The sequence below is a fragment of the Vitis riparia genome, chromosome 14, assembly GCF_004353265.1.
Source record: "Vitis riparia cultivar Riparia Gloire de Montpellier isolate 1030 chromosome 14, EGFV_Vit.rip_1.0, whole genome shotgun sequence".
Taxonomy (NCBI): Eukaryota; Viridiplantae; Streptophyta; class Magnoliopsida; order Vitales; family Vitaceae; genus Vitis; species Vitis riparia.
Genome location: NC_048444.1, coordinates 29,173,830 through 29,191,395, shown reverse-complemented (window position 1 = coordinate 29,191,395; position 17,566 = coordinate 29,173,830). Strand labels below are relative to the sequence as shown.

Here is a 17,566-nt window from a genome sequence, read left to right as displayed (position 1 = left end):
AATGAGTATCATAAACTTGAAATATGATTTAAAAATAATTTATTAATATTAAATCTATTTTAAATTTCATTTTCATCGTATTTTTCTTTCAATTTTCAAAAACAAAAATATAACATAAATTATTATAAAGTATATCACTTTTCTATGATCAAGAAATCAAATTGAGGTACTATAGTATTAAGGTAAAAGAAAAATATATTTCTACTTTAAAATTTGAGATTTTTTTTTCTTTTTAGTTTTAATAAATATAGTATATCTTAACTATCTTTAAAATAAACAAAAATGATGTGACATATACTAAAATAATTATATTTTAATGGGTAGATTAAAAAATAATTTAAAACCTTTTCATTTTTATTTAGTACAATGCTTACCAATGAGCTCAATTCGTATTATTTTTTAGGTTATTTTTTATTCTAAAAAATTATTAAGAAAAAAAATATTTTAAAAAATGATTTTCTTACGTTGGTTTTACTACGAAAATTTCGAAAGAAATTCATTTTACTACCCACCAAAATCCTCTGTAACAACAGGCCATTAATACAACTTCTAAACCACTTTATAAGCAATCAAAATCAGGCTTCTTAGGCAACAATCAATAAGTACTTACAAGTTACAACAATACAGAAAGCATTACCGCTTCAGTGAAGAAACACAACAAAACCTCACTCCCTAGAGCACATAACCTCTAACCTTGAGCCAGTCTGGGCATTCTGGACCGGTATGACCCTTTGTCATACAAGCAAGAGAAGCAAAACCTCTCCAAATGGTCTGATCATCTGTTGCAAAAGAAATCAAATGGTATACGAGGTGTAGAGTAGTCCATTGAAAGGATTTTCGAAGCAACAATGGTGTTGGCAGCTTCAGTAAAGTGAATTCCATCCCAACTTACAAATTGAGACCCTTCTTTGCAGACCTGGTGCCCAGGCTGCCCACATGTAACCCTGATTGTAGTTGTATGGCGGTCCACCATAGCCACAACACGCCATTAATGGGCTTGAAAAACCTGCAAGGCAAAACAGTTGTGTCAAGGTGATTCTGGGTCACAGGCAATTCACCAAGTTCATGTAGACTTGATTCAAGCTTACCGTGTTTGTAGAGTTGGCAATGAGATCATACTTGATAGCAAATATATCTACGTACACAATGGTAGAATCCTTCAATTGGGATCTCATCTCTTGGCACAAGTGACGCAGTCCTTCATTGAATAATCTTGCAACATCATTGTATGCAGAGAGACATCCATATGGATCAAGATCGCCCGGTTTCTTAGGTACTAATGAGAGTTTCTGAGGGAGACAACCCAATGGCCAGTGTTGTGATCCAAAATTTCCTGCCTCCTTGATCATACATAGTCTACAAGCGGTACAACAATGGTAACAATAAACAAGGCCTTAATCCCAATCTACGCTACACATTGATATGCCTAACGGGTATTTTATTATTCCAAAGATTTAATGATTATTTTTTATGATTAACTAACCCCATATCACCCTTTCGCCTCTAAGATAATCCAAACAAATCTTCCAAAAGTATTATCGTAGGGGAAAAGTTATAAGATGGAGATAGTGTATACATAACCTATAATGAGTGAATAGAGAAGCAAGGAAGAGTGAAATATATGGTAGAGCAAGAGCTCGTAGTTTAAGGCTTAAATATTAGGGATGGCGAGTATAAGATGTTTTGGGGACTCAATAATTTTATATTTTTTTCTCAATATTATGTATTCCAATAATCTTATCAGAATGACTGAACTCACCTGAATGGCATGCTTGATTTCAGCAAGTATGAATGGGATTCTCTTCACAACTTGTGCATATGACAGGTTTTTGGAGAATGAATCAGCAAGGTCGTTTTGCCCGATATCGAACAGGTAGAGTGCATTCCGGAACCCTTCATCATTGATCAAATGTCTTGGACCTAAAAGCAGAGTTTGATAATGTTGGTATCAATTCATTTATACATCATACTTTCAAATTTCGAAATTAAATGAGCTTTCAACATAATTAAAAATGGGGAGGAAAATCTTTCAACATTTTCCTTTACTATTTTTTCATAGTAACTAGACATAATAATGGGTCGGGTTCCAAACCCATCATGGCCTCATACCATGATAAATGGGCTTGGATAGCACTCATCCCCAAAAGCTAGATTACAAGGAGAGTGTGACATCCCATATCAGATGCTATATAAATATGAACTTCTCTTAACCCTGTAGAGGCGTTTTAAAGCTGTGAGGACCTCTTTGGGTCTAGAACGAACAATATCTACACGGTTGAAAGCGGGTCATTACAGAGAAGGTGTCCAATCCTCATATAAACATCATAACAGCCAACTAACTTGGCAATGTGGGACAAATTCAACTTCTAACGTCAATATCTAATGCGTTCAAATTGATCAAATGCATGCAATAGTATCAAACAATCTTGGAAACCAAACATTGCATCAAAGTCTCCCAACTTTTACTATAAGTATCATCTAAACCAGAAAATACACAACAATTGGAAGTAAATTGGCTATAGTACCTGCAACCATAGGATCAAGTGAGCTAGCCTTGAAATGGAGAAACTGCATAACTTGAATATTCAAAGCAAAAGGAATATATTTAGGGAGAGTAGATGACCCCACAATTGCAAAATTGGCCCCATTGGTGAAGTTGGACTTCACAGAATCTAGATATGGGCTCAAAAAATTTGCACTCAAGCTCTGGCCTGCAAAAATAATATAATCGTTTAAATAGGTACCCAAAATAACTTCCGGCTATTTATCTTCTAGGAAATTGGTAACTCAACAAAAATTTAATAGGTACCCAAAATTTAAATAAAATAAAGAAAAGATACAATCCTGTCCACATAGGGTTGAACCATTATTCAATGGTTCAAGCACAACAATGAACCATCCATTCTTGTGGACCATACCTTAGAATTGACTCGTGAACCAAAATAGAAAGTCTGTATACCACCGACAACATTTAATGGTATTTAATTTAAGTTCTATCAAATTAAGACATATTTTACCTATAAATCAAATCATTTTGTTAAATTAATTTTTTTCAATCTATGGTTTAATATATAAATATTTTAAATTTTATAAAATATTAACCGATTTAATAATAATTTTTTCCAATAATACCCTTGTCAAATTCTTAAAAAAAAAAAAAAAAAAAAAAAAAAAACCATGACAAAACAAGAAATTAATTTAGTTCAAAATTAGGTACAAGCGCACAAGCGTGTAAACTCGGATCATTTAAAATAAGGTACAAGTGCACACTGCCTGCCGCCCCCTCGGTGGTACCATTAACACGGAACCTCGGCCGTGGAAAAAAAACGAAGCCCCGTATGCAAAATCAGCACCGTTGATAAGCCAACCGGCACACCAGATGCCGTTCAAAGCGCGTGCTTTGACTGATACCCCTAATAAGGTGAAAGGTAGATCCGATCCCACCTCACACCCACGGTAACCTATGAAGAAAAAGGATAGAGTAGTGGTCGAGTGCGGTGACTTACAGAGAAGATCGATGATGAGACGTCCGTCGGAGAGACGGCCAGTTGATCTGCGGAAGAAGGTACGGCCATTGGGGAATTTGACTGGGAAGCCGAGCCCGGCGACGAGTCCACCAGTGTCAGAGTTGGAATCGCCGAAAGAGAAGATAACGGGAGTGTGGTGGCACTGAGAGAGAACTGGGTTTGGGAGAGAAATGAGAAGCCATGGAAGAAGAAGGAAGAAGAAATGGGGAGGAGGAAGAAGACGAGAGAGCAGTGGAGAGTGTGAGTGAGAAGCCATTGCTGGGAACTCTTGTCCCTTTCAGAGGCTTTGCCCTTTTATCCTACTAACACTTTAAATAAAATATGAAGGACGCGTTTGTCGATGATCATTTATTCCAAAATAAATAAAAATAAAATTGTAGTTTATTAGAATAAATTTAAGAATTTTTAAATATTCTTTTTTTAACAAATAAATAATTAAAATTGACAATGAGCATTTATTCCAAAATAAATAAAAATAAAATTGTAGTTTGTTAGAATAAATTTAAGAATTTTTAAATATTTATTTTAATAAATAATTAATTAAAAAAAAATAAAACTCACATGACATATTTTACCTTTTTTTTTTCTTTTTAAATAGGCATGTGAGTTTTTTTTTCCATGATTAAAGAAGAATCATGACTATTATGACATTGATTTCAAAGTCACGAGGTTGACTTTGCTTTTTGCAAGTTAATTATGTTTTATATTTTTAGGGAAGTTCCCAAAATGATCATTGTCTATATAGGTCGTTTCCATGTCATGTGCACTTACCAATATTAGTTGGTTCTTATTTGGATTTTCTAATAAATATCATAAATATATATTATTAAAATTATGAATAATTATAAGAAACTTGTAACTTTATATTATATATAAATAATTTAAAATTTTAAATATTTCATATATTTTATCTTTGATATTGACATATTAAATAATATCTAATTGAATATTTAATTTTTATTTTTATTCACATTTTATTATTGTTATCATTTATTGGTATTCATTAACTTTATATTTTAATGTGATTTTATTTGAATAGAAGCTACACCATATTTGATGTGTCAAATTTGGCACTACTTTGGCAATGTCATTTCATATATCAAAATAATAATCACATTAAGTTTAGCATCCTATGTTGGAATGTTGTATTAGAATTTTACACTTTTAATTTTAGCATTTGCGTTAAAGACAAGTTATCAATTTCAAAAGTAAAATCGGCGATGTTGTTTAACATTTTGTATTAGAGATGCTCTTGGCATTGCAGGCGAAATATTCAACTAAAAATGAAATTAGATTAGACTTGCAATAGGATCCATATAATGTTGAACTTGAGCTCGGGCCTCATCTCTCGAAAGGTCCCAAATCACTTACTCGATACCGACCCATACTAAGAGCGTGTTTGGTAGTGGTTTTAGAAAATGTTTATAGCATCTTTAATATATGAAAGATAAAAATTTTCAAGTGTTAAAAAGATTAGAAACACTTCCTAAAATCACTATCAAACGCACTTTAAGTGTGCGTTTAATAATAATTTTGAGAAGTATTTCTAATCTTTTTAATAATTTAAAAAAATAAATAAATTAAAGTGTTAAAAATACTAAAAACACTTTTCAAAATTACTGTCAAACACACTTTACTTAGGCTAATTCCGTCTCAACTTAACCTAGTCTAACCCAACATTACATCTCTTGTAATGTAATATAACATTCGCACCTCAACTAAAGTTAACATTGAATTGAATGCGAAGTATAGTCACGAAACTCGAAACCCTAGCATGGTGGATCCAAAATCACTAATCGATACCAACCTATACTCGCAACTCATCCTAGCCCAACCCGACCTACTTTTCATCCTTATATACAATCTATCTCCAAAGATGACATTGGTTGGACATGGTCCAAGTAAGAAACCCTAAACCCATGTAAGGTCTAACTCTTGGACTTGGGTTTGGGGTTACCCACTCCGGCCCTCACTCACATGGCCCAGCTCACCCAGCCCACATCACATCCTTACGTTACAAACATAAACAAAAGAAAAATCATATAAAGGAGCTTAGTCGGTTCAAACCAATGCCCAAAAATCAGGACCCCCACACGTATGCTTCATATGCCAGAATGCAATGTGGTTGCTTCAAACTCCTGAACTCAGCCAATGCTTCCAAAAAATCCCAGATAACCAGAAAGCACCTTTATTTTCCCTCTACCTTCCCAAGTGTTGCAACAAATCTTACGGTTTTTTCTCTCTTTTTCTTGAAGATTTTCTTTCCAACTTTCTGTTGCTGCCTCCATCAATATAAATGTAATGCTCCTCCTCTCTTTTTCTCTTCATCACATCTCCCCTTTTTCTATCTGAGTCAGGTTAATTGAGCTGGCCTGCAACTAAAGAGAAAAAGAAAATATGGGTGGTGATTATCTGCCATTTCTGGCCATGTTTCTTGTCCAAATGGGCTATGCAGGAATGAATATCTTTGTGAAGCTGGCCATGGATTCTGGGATGAACCCCTTCATCCTCGTCGCTTATAGGCAAATCTTTGCCACTGTGGCCATGATTCCTTTTGCTTATTTTCTTGAGAGGTGATGGACAGAGACTTTGTTACAATTGATTGATTCCATGCATGGCTTTGGCTTTAATGTCTTTCTTTCTTTACAGGCTTTAGTTTCTGAAGTTGAGTTCATCTTTTGGTTTCTTGAGTAGTTTTTTCTTTAGGCTTTGTTTGGTTGATGAGAAAACACAGGAACATGCTTCCTTTTACTCTGTTTTTCATCTTATTGATTTCCTTGATGTCTCCTTAAAGAAGCTTCTTCATTTCTGAACTTCCATGAATCAAAAACTCTCTGAAAATCTCCAAACTGATCATATCCTGATGGGTTAGAGAAAAACTCTTGAATTTTCTTTGATCATCTTCCTTCTTTCTCTTAATCAAAAAGAAAAAATGATTTAGCTTCAATGGCAATGCAATATTATTCTTTACAGATTATTCTATGCATATATATATACCTGTTCAAATAGTTCAGAAGCATGTAGGCTTTAATCTATCCCATTTTTTTTCCAGGAAAACAAGACCCAAGATTACAAGAATTGTTCTATTCCAAGCCTTCTTGTCTTCCATTTTCGGGTAAGTTTCCCATTTCCAAATTTTCATTTCTAGATTTCAATGCTTGTAGCCTTTTTCTTGCCAAACAAACATGGTAAACTACATCTTATTTTTTTTGCTGTTTTTCACTTAGTCACAGTCATCTTTCAGTCTCTAATTTTCAGAGACTTGCAGGGCAACCTTGAACCAGATCCTTTACTTCATTGGGCTAAAACATTCCAACCCGACACTAGGCTGCGCATTTAACAACCTTCTCCCAGCCATGACTTTCCTCCTTGCTGTCCCCTTCAGGTGCTTGCCACCACCCTCAAAGCCTAAAAGACGAGTTTTTCAAAAAAATTATTGCTTTTCTGACAATCTTATTTTCAATTTGTATGCTTGTTAGGCTTGAAACGGTGGGAATTAAGACAAGGCCAGGGCAGGCTAAAGTGCTGGGAACAGTAGTATGTATAGGAGGGGCCATGATACTGACATTTTACAGAGGACACGCCATCAATATCGGTGAATCCGGCATCCATTGGAAGTATGCAGAGCAGCTAAAAACTAGAGATTCTCAGAGTGGGGCCAACTTCATCTTGGGCCTTTTCTTCTGATCACTAGCTGTATTTCTTGGCCATATGGTTCATAATTCAAGTGAGTACCTAACTTCTTTCTAGGAAAGTAATTAGTTCTATAGTTTTGAATTCAAGTTGATTGATTTGTGAAAGTACTACCAATGGTGATTTCAGGGAAGAATGTGTGTGAAGTTTGCAGCTCCTTACACAAGTTCCACTCTGATGTGCTTCATGGCCAGCATTGAGTGTGGAGTCATTGGCTTGTTTGTTGACCACCAACCTTCAGCATGGTCATTAAATGATTCCATCAGGCTTATTGCAGCTCTTTACTCGGTATTATACTTTATCAAATATATCTCTTTTATTTCCGTGTAAATATTATCTGTTTTAAGCTAAATAGATGGTCATAACTTTAAACATGTCGACCAGTTACAAGGAACCCATTACAATCATTTTCTGTGTAGATATTGTCCATTTCAAGCCCTTTAGTTCGTGTCTATTAGTTATGAGAAGTCTACTACTAATTTTTTCCTCTACTTAATGTGAGATCACATAACCATTGATGCAAATACTCGTGTCTCATAGAATATATCCTTACAGCTTTGAAAGGTGTACAGTCAGTTATCATAATACTACTAGTTTTTTCCCCGATTGATATGAAATATCAAAATTACCTTTCATACAAATAAAATGCTTTACTACTATTTGTAATGACTTACTTTCTCTTAAGTGGATAATATCCATTTTAGAGCCAAGACTTTAAAACCCGCCCTACCCAATTAATGGAAGAACACTTATTCCCATAACTGATTTTTATGTGGGATGGTACATGATCAAACAATGCTAATAAATACTTTTTGAGGAATTTGTCAGAGACTTCAATCTATACTCAAAGTTCGGCATCATTTTTTCAGGCAATTGTGTGTACTGCACTAGCATTTTGCCTCATGTCCTGGACTATACAAAGGAAAGGTCCTCTCTACGTGTCAGTCTTCAGCCCCTTGCTCCTTGTCATTGTGGCCATTCTCAGCTGGGCACTTCTGCGCGACAAACTACACTTTGGGACGTAAGTACTTGACCCTTTACTCTAAAATTTTCATACCCCATTTCCATTTCCATCTTCACCTTATGTTTGGAGACTAGCTCTCCATTTCTGATCCCAATCTGTGTGGTTTGACTCAGTGTTGTAGGGTCTCTGTGTTGTTTTGGGGCTCTATGCTGTTCTATGGGGAAAGGGTAAGGAGGAGAACCAGAAGGGCAGCAGGGAAGAGGCAGAAGAGGGGAAGGAAGACTTGGAGTTGCAGATAAATGGGAAGCTTTACATCAGAAGTTGAATGAGGATTCAGCTCCAAAAACTTAGAACTAATTCTATGTTAAATGCTCTAATCTCTAATGTTTGTTATTGGGTTGAAATCCTGAAATGAATGAGAAAAGTAGCTTATAATTTGGGAACCATAAAACAATGAGCCTATTACTCCCTACATTTCACCAAAAAACAAAAAAAAAAACAACAACAACAAAAAACAAAAAAAACATTTAAAAAATAAAAACTACGCTATATGATGAAATGGTTGTTTTTATTGCCATCATCACGCCGATCCTTGTATGAATGATATGTATTCTAATTGAACGAGTCTAATTCTAATTATTTCATTCCAAAACAAGAACATTTAAGAACGGTCTAGAGGGCTGGTGAGTGCTATTAGTAATTTAGACATTCTTTTATATTGAAAAATGTCATGTATATTGTAAATAGAGACTTATTTGATGTGTGGAAATATGGTATTAATTTATTAGATTAATGGTTTCAAAGTTGATAATATTCATATAATTTTCAATGCATTATATCAAAGTCAACCTTAGTTGAAAACATCAAAAATTTGACTTTTTGTAAACCTTATAGACCATGAAGTGTAGACCACGAAGTGTCTCTATTGTGTTGAGAAGCCTAATAAATTAATAAGCCTAAATTAAATGTAAAAATCCCAAAACTTAGTTAAAGAATTAAGGGAAGATACGAAAAAAAGAAAATAAAGAGGAAATATAAAAATAAATAAATAAGTGTTAAAAAAATTATTTAAAATGAGTAAATTATTTTTATATATTATTTTAAACTCATTTTATATATTTTTTATTTTACATGTAAAAATTAAATAATTTAAAATATATAAATTTTAATTATACTGAATTTCTTTTATATTTTTAATAGAGAAACCAAATAATTAGAATTTTGTCCTCTTCCAATATGAAAAATGACAACCTTAAAATGTATGATTTTTAAATAATTTTCATTCTCTCCTTCACTTGTCCTAAAAGTAGGATCTAATTTGGATAGGCTTCTAAAGAAGATAAAAAGTAAAAACACATTTTTATTAATTTTATTAAAATTGGTTATTTACTTAAAAAAGAAATTTAATATCTTGTTAAAATATTATTTTTTATAGAATTTTTATTTTAATTTATTTATTTAAAAAAAGCTAATTCATTTCTAAAAATGATAATTATAATCATGATCCTATTATCTTTTCCTACCAAATCCTACATTTAAGACGACGTGGCAAAAAGTAAACAAAGCCCCCGGTGACTATAGTAGACTAGATCGCAGAGGATCCTAACCCAGACCAACGGCGTCTAAACGTCCGTCACATTCGACCATCTATAAATGCTAGTGTCTCCATTCAATTCCTTCTCCTCTCGTTTGGGCAGCTTCTCGAGATCTGCCCTCTACGTTTCCCAAAATTACTATTCTGTCCTTACCAGGTAATTCCTCTTCGATGAGTAGATCTTGATTCAGATTCTGGTACAGATCTGATCGTTTTCCTTGTTGATTTGATTGTTCGTCTAGGGTTTGTGTTTGAATTTCCATTTTATTTTTTTGGCGATCTCTGCGAAAATGAAGATTCGATGTTAAATCTGTGCGCTTTTTTTTTTTTTTTTGCTTATTTATGAAGTTGATTGAGAATCTTGATTTAGTTCGGAATTGCCTTCGTGGATTTGGATGTGTTGGGTTTGCTTGTTCAGAATTGGATTTGGTTTGGGGTTCCAATTTTGTGGAATAAAAAAATTTTAATGGATTTTTTTTGGAGATAAATAAGTTTTGGGTGTAAAAAGATTTTCCTCGGTGTTTATTCAATATATGGCGAGTTTTGGTAATGATAGAGTTTCCGAAGAGATCTAAGGAGCCTTAAGAAACATTTCTTTGAAACATTTTTGGGTAAACTATTTGCTATTGTAGAAAAATAAATAAATAACGATACTAGGGCATTTTATAATTATTATTTATTATTTGTTTTTTGGGGCGTGGTTGGATTTGGGTTTCTGTGATTCTGGGAATTTCGGATATGGAGGAGATTCCAATTCCAAGGCTCCAATTGTTGTAGGAAAACATGGATTTGTTGATTATTCTGTTTTGTGTATGTTTTCCCTAGATATGTATTTTTTTTTATTTTTTTTAGGTATTTTCCTTAGATATGTATTGTACCTCCGTTTACGGGTATTTTTTTATCTATAGACGCAAAACATGGGGTTGTCTTTCACCAAGCTTTTCAGCCGGCTCTTTGCTAAGAAAGAGATGCGAATTCTTATGGTGGGTCTTGATGCTGCTGGTAAGACCACCATTTTGTACAAGCTCAAGCTGGGAGAGATCGTTACCACCATTCCCACAATTGGTATGTTTTGCACCTTGTAGTCATTGACCCATATGCCAGATTGTCCTCATATTTTTTTGAACAGGGATAAAGAGAATATAAAAAAAAAATCACAAATTATTATGAGAAACTTTCCCATCCTCCAATAGTTTTAGGACTTAGGTTTTTCTTTTCTTCATCCAGTTTAAATGGTTTTTGACCAAGGATTATATGTTTATGTTTCATCAACCTAACCTTAATTGGTATTTCCTTATAGTAAATCAATCACTTAATAGTGTGACTTGCGTCTCTTTCTATTTTTAATATATATACTTCTCTTTACTTATAAAAAAAAAATGTCTCTTTCTTTTTTAAGTGGTTTTGATGGAGGGTTTATACTGAATTGTCATTGATTTGGTTTTGGAAAGTAAAACTCATTCATGGTTTTACCACCATTCCCACAATTGGATTTAATGTGGAGACTGTGGAATATAAGAACATTAGCTTTACTGTCTGGGATGTTGGTGGCCAGGACAAGGTATGTTATATTTTTTGTACCAGTGCTTTACAAGGCATTTTCTTGGCTATATATTTGGGTGACATGATGAGCTTTTTTCTGGGTGTTTTTGTTGAATTGAACTTTGCTCCATCAGCATGTAACATAAGCATGAACTATACTATGCTGCCTTTTCTTTTGGTTTTATTTGGCCATAGGAGGAAAACTATCCATGCTGTGGCAGACATCTTGTTACATGTGCACAATTGACTTTTGTGATCACATTTCTTCCGGGTTTTTAATTTTGTTTGTTCAGGCTAACTTTTGGAGAATATATGGCCGTGTCAACTTTGAACATTTCCTTTACCCTTGAACTCCAAACCAAACCAACAAGGAAAAAAAAAACCTCTCTGAAAAAATGATTCCCATATGCTTGTTTCTGTTGGAATGGGATGTATGTTTATCTAGTGATCTGTTGGAATGAGATATATGTGCGCACCTATTTTTAGTTCCTCATGTATGCCATGCCTATGTAATTTGAATATCCTTAAAATGCGAGCTTATAGTCTTACACTCATTTATATATGCTTCCATTGGCTCTAACATTGTCAGAAACTAAATCAGCTTGAGCTATGTTTTTTCTTTTTTTTGGTCAATTTTCGCGCCTATTGTATCAGTGAAGGCAGCAAAACTATTGCGAATATACAGTTGTCTTTGTGATTTGATTGATGATCGCAATGAATCCTCTTGGAAAATAAATACTGTTTTGGTTGGTAATCCACCCAGAGTGCCTATATTAAATTAATTGGCAAGGTATATCTTGAGTTATCCTTAGGTTGTTCTGTACTGGTCAAAATCATCACTCTTTTTGTGAAATGTAAATGAGTTTATCAGTTTTAAATTGGGAATGCAGTATCTCTCATGCATTATGTATTCTCTCATTGTTTTGCACATCCAGGACAAGATTCGTCCTTTGTGGAGACACTACTTCCAGAACACTCAGGGTCTCATCTTCGTGGTTGATAGCAATGATCGTGACCGTGTAGTCGAGGCTAGGGACGAGCTACACAGGATGTTGAATGAGGATGAAAAGCTAGAAGTTTCCTACATTTTCTCCGAGTTGATTTCCATCTTTTCGGTAAAAGAAATTCTCTAAAATTAATGAAATTGGTTGTGGCAAATAGCCTGGCCCTACAAGCCGCATTTCATTCTATATTATTCTATTACTTCTAGCAACATTTATCTACCAGTTTCCTGATCTTATTTTCTGCCAGAACTGAACAGAAAAGTAGTTGTACAAGTACAAAGCTCTTTATCCATGTTTGGATGTTTTGAGATTTATATATTTTCACTTAAGATGTTGCTTGCTTGCTTGCATGCATAGGACGAATTGAGGGATGCAGTGCTGCTTGTTTTTGCAAACAAGCAAGATCTTCCAAATGCCATGAATGCTGCTGAGATTACTGATAAGCTCGGTCTCCACTCTCTCCGTCAACGCCATTGGTAAGTTTGGTTAATACTCTTTATTCCTACCCCCTGTCTACCTACTCACCAATGAATTTACCCTCTACATAGAAACCCTAAATCCTCTGATGGGGTCTGGTCATTGCGTGTTTCTTTCAGGTATATCCAGAGCACATGTGCCACTTCTGGAGAAGGGCTGTACGAGGGGCTTGACTGGCTCTCCAACAACATTGCTAACAAGGTAGGCCCCTAATGACATCATATTAGAAAAATCCCACATAAGTTATGCTGGCTTCATTCTATTCAAAATTAACATTCCCTTTTAATCTGTGTCAGGCTTAGAAGCCGTGGTGATTGCCATCAACATTTTGCATTGCCATCTTTGTCGTAATGGAGAGATGTTACCATGTTGTTCTGGCGTTTTGAGATTTATGGTTTACTGTTGCTACTGCGTGTTGCGAGTATCATCTGCTTGTTTTACTTAGTTCCTTGTTATTATAGTAGAAATTTGGAATCTGTCCTGTAGATTCAGAATAAGTTGTGTAATTTGCTGTTTTCTCAGTTGATATTATTCTTGAGTGTTCTTCCTTGTTTGGGTTAGTTGAAGGGAAAAGCAAAGAGAGGTAGAGAAATTCTCCTTGAAAAACTGCTTTTTGCCCAATTGTAGCACTCACATTTTCATTCAAATCTACATCATAGTTTCTAGCAGGGGGTGTTCAGCCATATGATTAAAGCTGATCCAGAGGGTGGTTTAACTTGATATCTTGGCCCACTCTTTCAAAGGTCAAGTCACAGTGATGGTTATAAACTTATAATCGATGACCATGTTCCCGTGGCTCCCAAGCATTTCATAGTTTGTGTAGAACCATTTCTTGTGGGAATTATTACAAAAATGTTGGTGCCTCCTGAGTTTCTTCTATTCAACCCAATTCCTAGTCAGGAATATCAAGATATGAACTTGTATTAAACGGGTTATTGGCCACTTTTGGAAGAAGGGTCTTGAATCTAGATTATGGTTTCTTGGTGTTGGAAAATGCTTTTAAACAAGAAGTTTTCACTTGAAAGAATTCTACTGGGAATTTAACACAAATTTTATTTTATTAAATAAGTAATATAAAAAATAAAAAATTAATAATAAGTAAATTTGATTGAATTGAGGATTGGATGATCAAAGTAATTAAGATTTCTTTCGCCTCATAACGAGAGAGATGTATTTAGAAGACACAACCCGCTCAAAAAGAAGTGAAATCGAAGAAGTTGTTCTTTATTCACAGGCACCCCATTGATGATCAAGGAAGAAGGTTTTGCAGAGCAGAGAGGGCTATCTGAGTGAGGTCACTCATCTGCCTGTTACTCTCCAGCGATGGGTTCGTCCGCGTGGGTGGCCTGGTGAACATAAAATCACAGTCCTTGATGGGTCGCACTGCCTTCTTCTCACTTTCATTCACAGCGGCTATATCCCCTCCATCGAACTGCTTCTTCGCCGCCGTGAAGCAGTCGTTCACCACCGCGTAAGCGTTCGAGCATATCGACAGATAGAATTTCAGGGCCTTGTCAGTCGCCTGCCGGGTCAGCTCCTCCGTGTACCCCTTCGTGTGGGTGGCGTTGTCCAGGGCCACCAAGATGGCTAGTTGGGCCAGGTCGTCGATGCCTTCGAAGTCGGCTCGGAGGTTGGCGTTCATGGTGGTGTTGCAGAACTGGAAATTATCCACTCGGTGGCAGATGTCCTGGATTAGTCGCTCGGACGCTGAAGCCCGGGAGGAAGAAAGAGGAGGAAAGGATAAGGGCCACCATTGAAGGAACAAGGAAAGGGAAGATCATTTTCATGGTTGCAGATGGATGGAGAAGAAGGTGAGGAGCTTGAATATATATCGGAAGAAAAATTAGCATGATGTGATCATATTTGATATCATAAAGAAAATCCAAGGGTTGTTTCCTTGAATGATTGATTGCTATTCTAGCAAATTAATATTGGAGAAAAAATGTTGGTAAAAGACTACACAGTGAACACCTGAAATTGAATATGTAAATTTTGAATTACCAAATGTTATAATATCAATTCTATTCTATCTTTGATGGTCAAATTTGGATTATTTTGAATAAATTTTGGATAATTAAATAATAATAACATTTTATTGGACATGTTGTTTCTTATACAAACCTCTTTGATGATATATGTTTTTTTGTATTTATTTTTGTTTGTAATACATGTCCTTTCTATTTTTTATTTTTTAAATTCTAATGGATTTTTCCTAATTAATACCAAAAACATTATTAGTTTAATTTTCACAAGAATTTGCTTATTGTTATCTAAAGGATGAATAATCTAAAAAGAAAATTAATTAATTAATTAATTCTATATATGAAGGAAGGAAGATTGATTTCAATATATACTTCCATTTTAATCAACCCAATGCCTATTTAGAATGTCCAACTATTTTTTAGAAAAAAAAATATTTTAAAAAATATAATTAATTAATTAAAAATGATGAAATAATCTAACATAAATGCCCCTTATTATTTCAAGTATTTATAATATATGTGATTCCCAAAAATACTATTAGAAGAATCACTTTGACTAAAAGGTAGTTCAAATAAAAATACTATCAAACATATTTTAATTATCTTAATAGATAATTGGTAAACAAATTGATTTCATATTTTGATTGCTCAAGTGAAATTTTATTCTTGCTTTGAGCTATTATAAAATACTAAAATTATGTTTGAAAATATTTTTAAAAATAGTTCTTAAAAAAAAATTAACTTGAAAATAGTTATCAATCTTTATTAAGAATAAAATACTATTAGGAGTTCATACTTTTAGTTGGTTTTTTAAATGCTATATAAAAAATAATTGAAAATATATCATATTTGTTTTAAAATATAATTTCAAAACAAATTCTTAAAATATTGTTGTGAGTCAAAAATCTAGGTTATGTTTATATTTTTTATTTTTAAAAGTGTATTAACCCTACCTTAATAAAGGTGTTTTTTTAAAAGTAAACAAAAAAAAATGTCTTTAATAACAACTTCTAAAAATACTGAGAAAATAAAGACTATGCTTAATTAAGAAAAATACCCAAAAAGAGAGGGGTGTGAATTAGGTTTTATAAAAAACTTTTTCAACACAATAAGTTCAAGCATAATATAATAAAAAAATAAAGAGATAAAGTTAGAGAATTCAAACTCGGGTTTTATAGTGATTCGATACTTCCTTACCTACGTCCACTCTCCTCGATCTCCTAACCAAGTGAGGATTCCACTAACTTGAAGCTTCAACCAAGCTTCCAATCTTCTTACACTTGGATTCCGGCTCCAATTGGCTCTTACACAATCTCTTCAAGATTCAAACCTCTTGAAGGCTTTAACACTCAATTTTTACAAGAATGAATTCCTCAACCTAGCTCAAAGATAGCTCAAATACAAAACAAAACTAGGATGACTCACAAAAATGCACTAAAGGATATGCAAGTCATGATTTAATGCATTAAGAAAGAAATGAGAGCTTTTAGGCCAAGAACAGATAGGTAGACAATTGATTGCAAGTGTTCTCTATCTCATAAATGAAGTGGAGCTCTTAATTTATAGGTTTCTAAGCTCAGGAGACAAAAACAGCAAAAGGCAGGCTTGACCTGTCGAGGTAGGAGTCGACCGGTTTACTAGCCGTTAGAGCATTTAATGCTTTGATAGGTTATCGTTGCCTCGACCGGAGGTCGACCGGACCTCGACTGGGAAGGGATGAACCTCAACTGGGCAGAGGAAGCTACTGGATGAGAGAGAGTGTTTTTGGCACTCCTCGATTGGACAAGGGCAACTGGTCGACTGGTTCCCCAACTGGTTGAGTCGGTTGACCAGAGTCTCGACCGGTTCAACCTTTTGGTCTCGAAAACCTATCTTTTTCAATTCTTTTCTTTTCTAACACTTAGGCAAGGTCTTTAGGTGAATTAATATGTCAATTTTAAAACGTTTTGCCTAAGGTACATTTTATAAAACTTCGGGTTTTAATGAAATCGAAGTTTTAAAGGATAAACCGAGTTTTCAAAGATGCATGAAACGGTATGAAAATCTTAAGTGCACCCATGCATTCATCTTACATTCATTTTCTATGATCAAAAGTCTCGATCTTGTATCCATATGGTCATTTGATGAATTTCCAAATTTGTACTTGAGATTCTTTATCATTCAAATCAATTAGTTACTTAACCATGGTTTGTTATCATCAAAACCCGATTAGGAGAACCCTTGGGCTAACAGATACCTATTTTTTTTTTGTACACTTTTTTATTTTTCTTTTTAAAATAAATAAATTATACTATATAAGATATAAGAACTCTTAAATGTTTAAGTAAAAAAAATATTAGTTATAAAAATATGTTAAAAAATTGGTATGCTTAGAGAAAAATATAGTATCATTTCTAAGAAAATTTTTATATTTTATAACACTCCTTACAACCTTACTATGAAAAACTCTAGTGAAAGATATATATATATATATATATATATATATATATATATATATATATATATGTTCTTTAAATTATTTAACCATTAGAATTGTCCTATTAAAAACTTTGCCGATAACACCTAATAAGACAAAACCTGAATGAAGAAAAAAATTGAGTATAATACATATAGATTAGTATTATTCCCCCTCATGTAAATATGATTATTTTTTCTTCAATATTTTCATTAATAGATCTTTCAATCTTTGTAGTCCAATGTTGTATCTTAATTTTTTTAATATATTTGATGGTAACAATTTTTGGGAATAGATTTACTAGATTATCACATGACCAAATCTCTTG

At 33.8% G+C, this 17,566-nt stretch overlaps 2 protein-coding genes and 2 pseudogenes across 2 annotated transcripts; 2 read left to right on the top strand and 2 right to left on the bottom strand.

Moving 5' to 3' along the window:
• Positions 1-17,566, bottom strand: part of LOC117931267 — a 65,399-nt pseudogene that overhangs the window by 26,701 nt on the left and 21,132 nt on the right.
• LOC117931273 lies at positions 763-3,818 on the bottom strand (annotated as a pseudogene).
• Positions 5,772-8,630, top strand: LOC117931260 (WAT1-related protein At1g09380-like). The gene is given in 10 exon segments (XM_034852198.1): positions 5,772-6,100; positions 6,580-6,642; positions 6,796-6,912; positions 7,007-7,191; positions 7,194-7,232; positions 7,235-7,254; positions 7,350-7,508; positions 8,090-8,241; positions 8,358-8,372; positions 8,374-8,630. Coding segments are annotated over 10 exon segments (1,062 nt in total). The 5' UTR covers positions 5,772-5,924; the 3' UTR covers positions 8,510-8,630.
• On the top strand, positions 9,856-13,469 carry LOC117931270 (ADP-ribosylation factor-like). The gene is made up of 7 exons (XM_034852212.1): positions 9,856-9,935; positions 10,687-10,843; positions 11,269-11,339; positions 12,262-12,381; positions 12,682-12,800; positions 12,921-13,002; positions 13,098-13,469. Exons 2-7 carry the CDS (start codon positions 10,696-10,698, stop codon positions 13,101-13,103), a joined length of 546 nt encoding a protein of 181 aa, XP_034708103.1. The 5' UTR covers positions 9,856-9,935; positions 10,687-10,695; the 3' UTR covers positions 13,104-13,469.

What these genes read in the sequence shown, in the direction of transcription:
- LOC117931270 (XM_034852212.1), top strand. Translation starts at nt 10,696, where the DNA reads ATGGGGTTGTCTTTCACCAAGCTTTTCAGCCGGCTCTTTGCTAAGAAA. An exon ending in TACCACCATTCCCACAATTG is followed by an intron (nt 10,844 to 11,268) that starts GTATGTTTTGCA and finishes TTCCCACAATTG; the next exon opens with GATTTAATGTGGAGACTGTG. An exon ending in TCTCTCCGTCAACGCCATTG is followed by an intron (nt 12,801 to 12,920) that starts GTAAGTTTGGTT and finishes TGTTTCTTTCAG; the next exon opens with GTATATCCAGAGCACATGTG.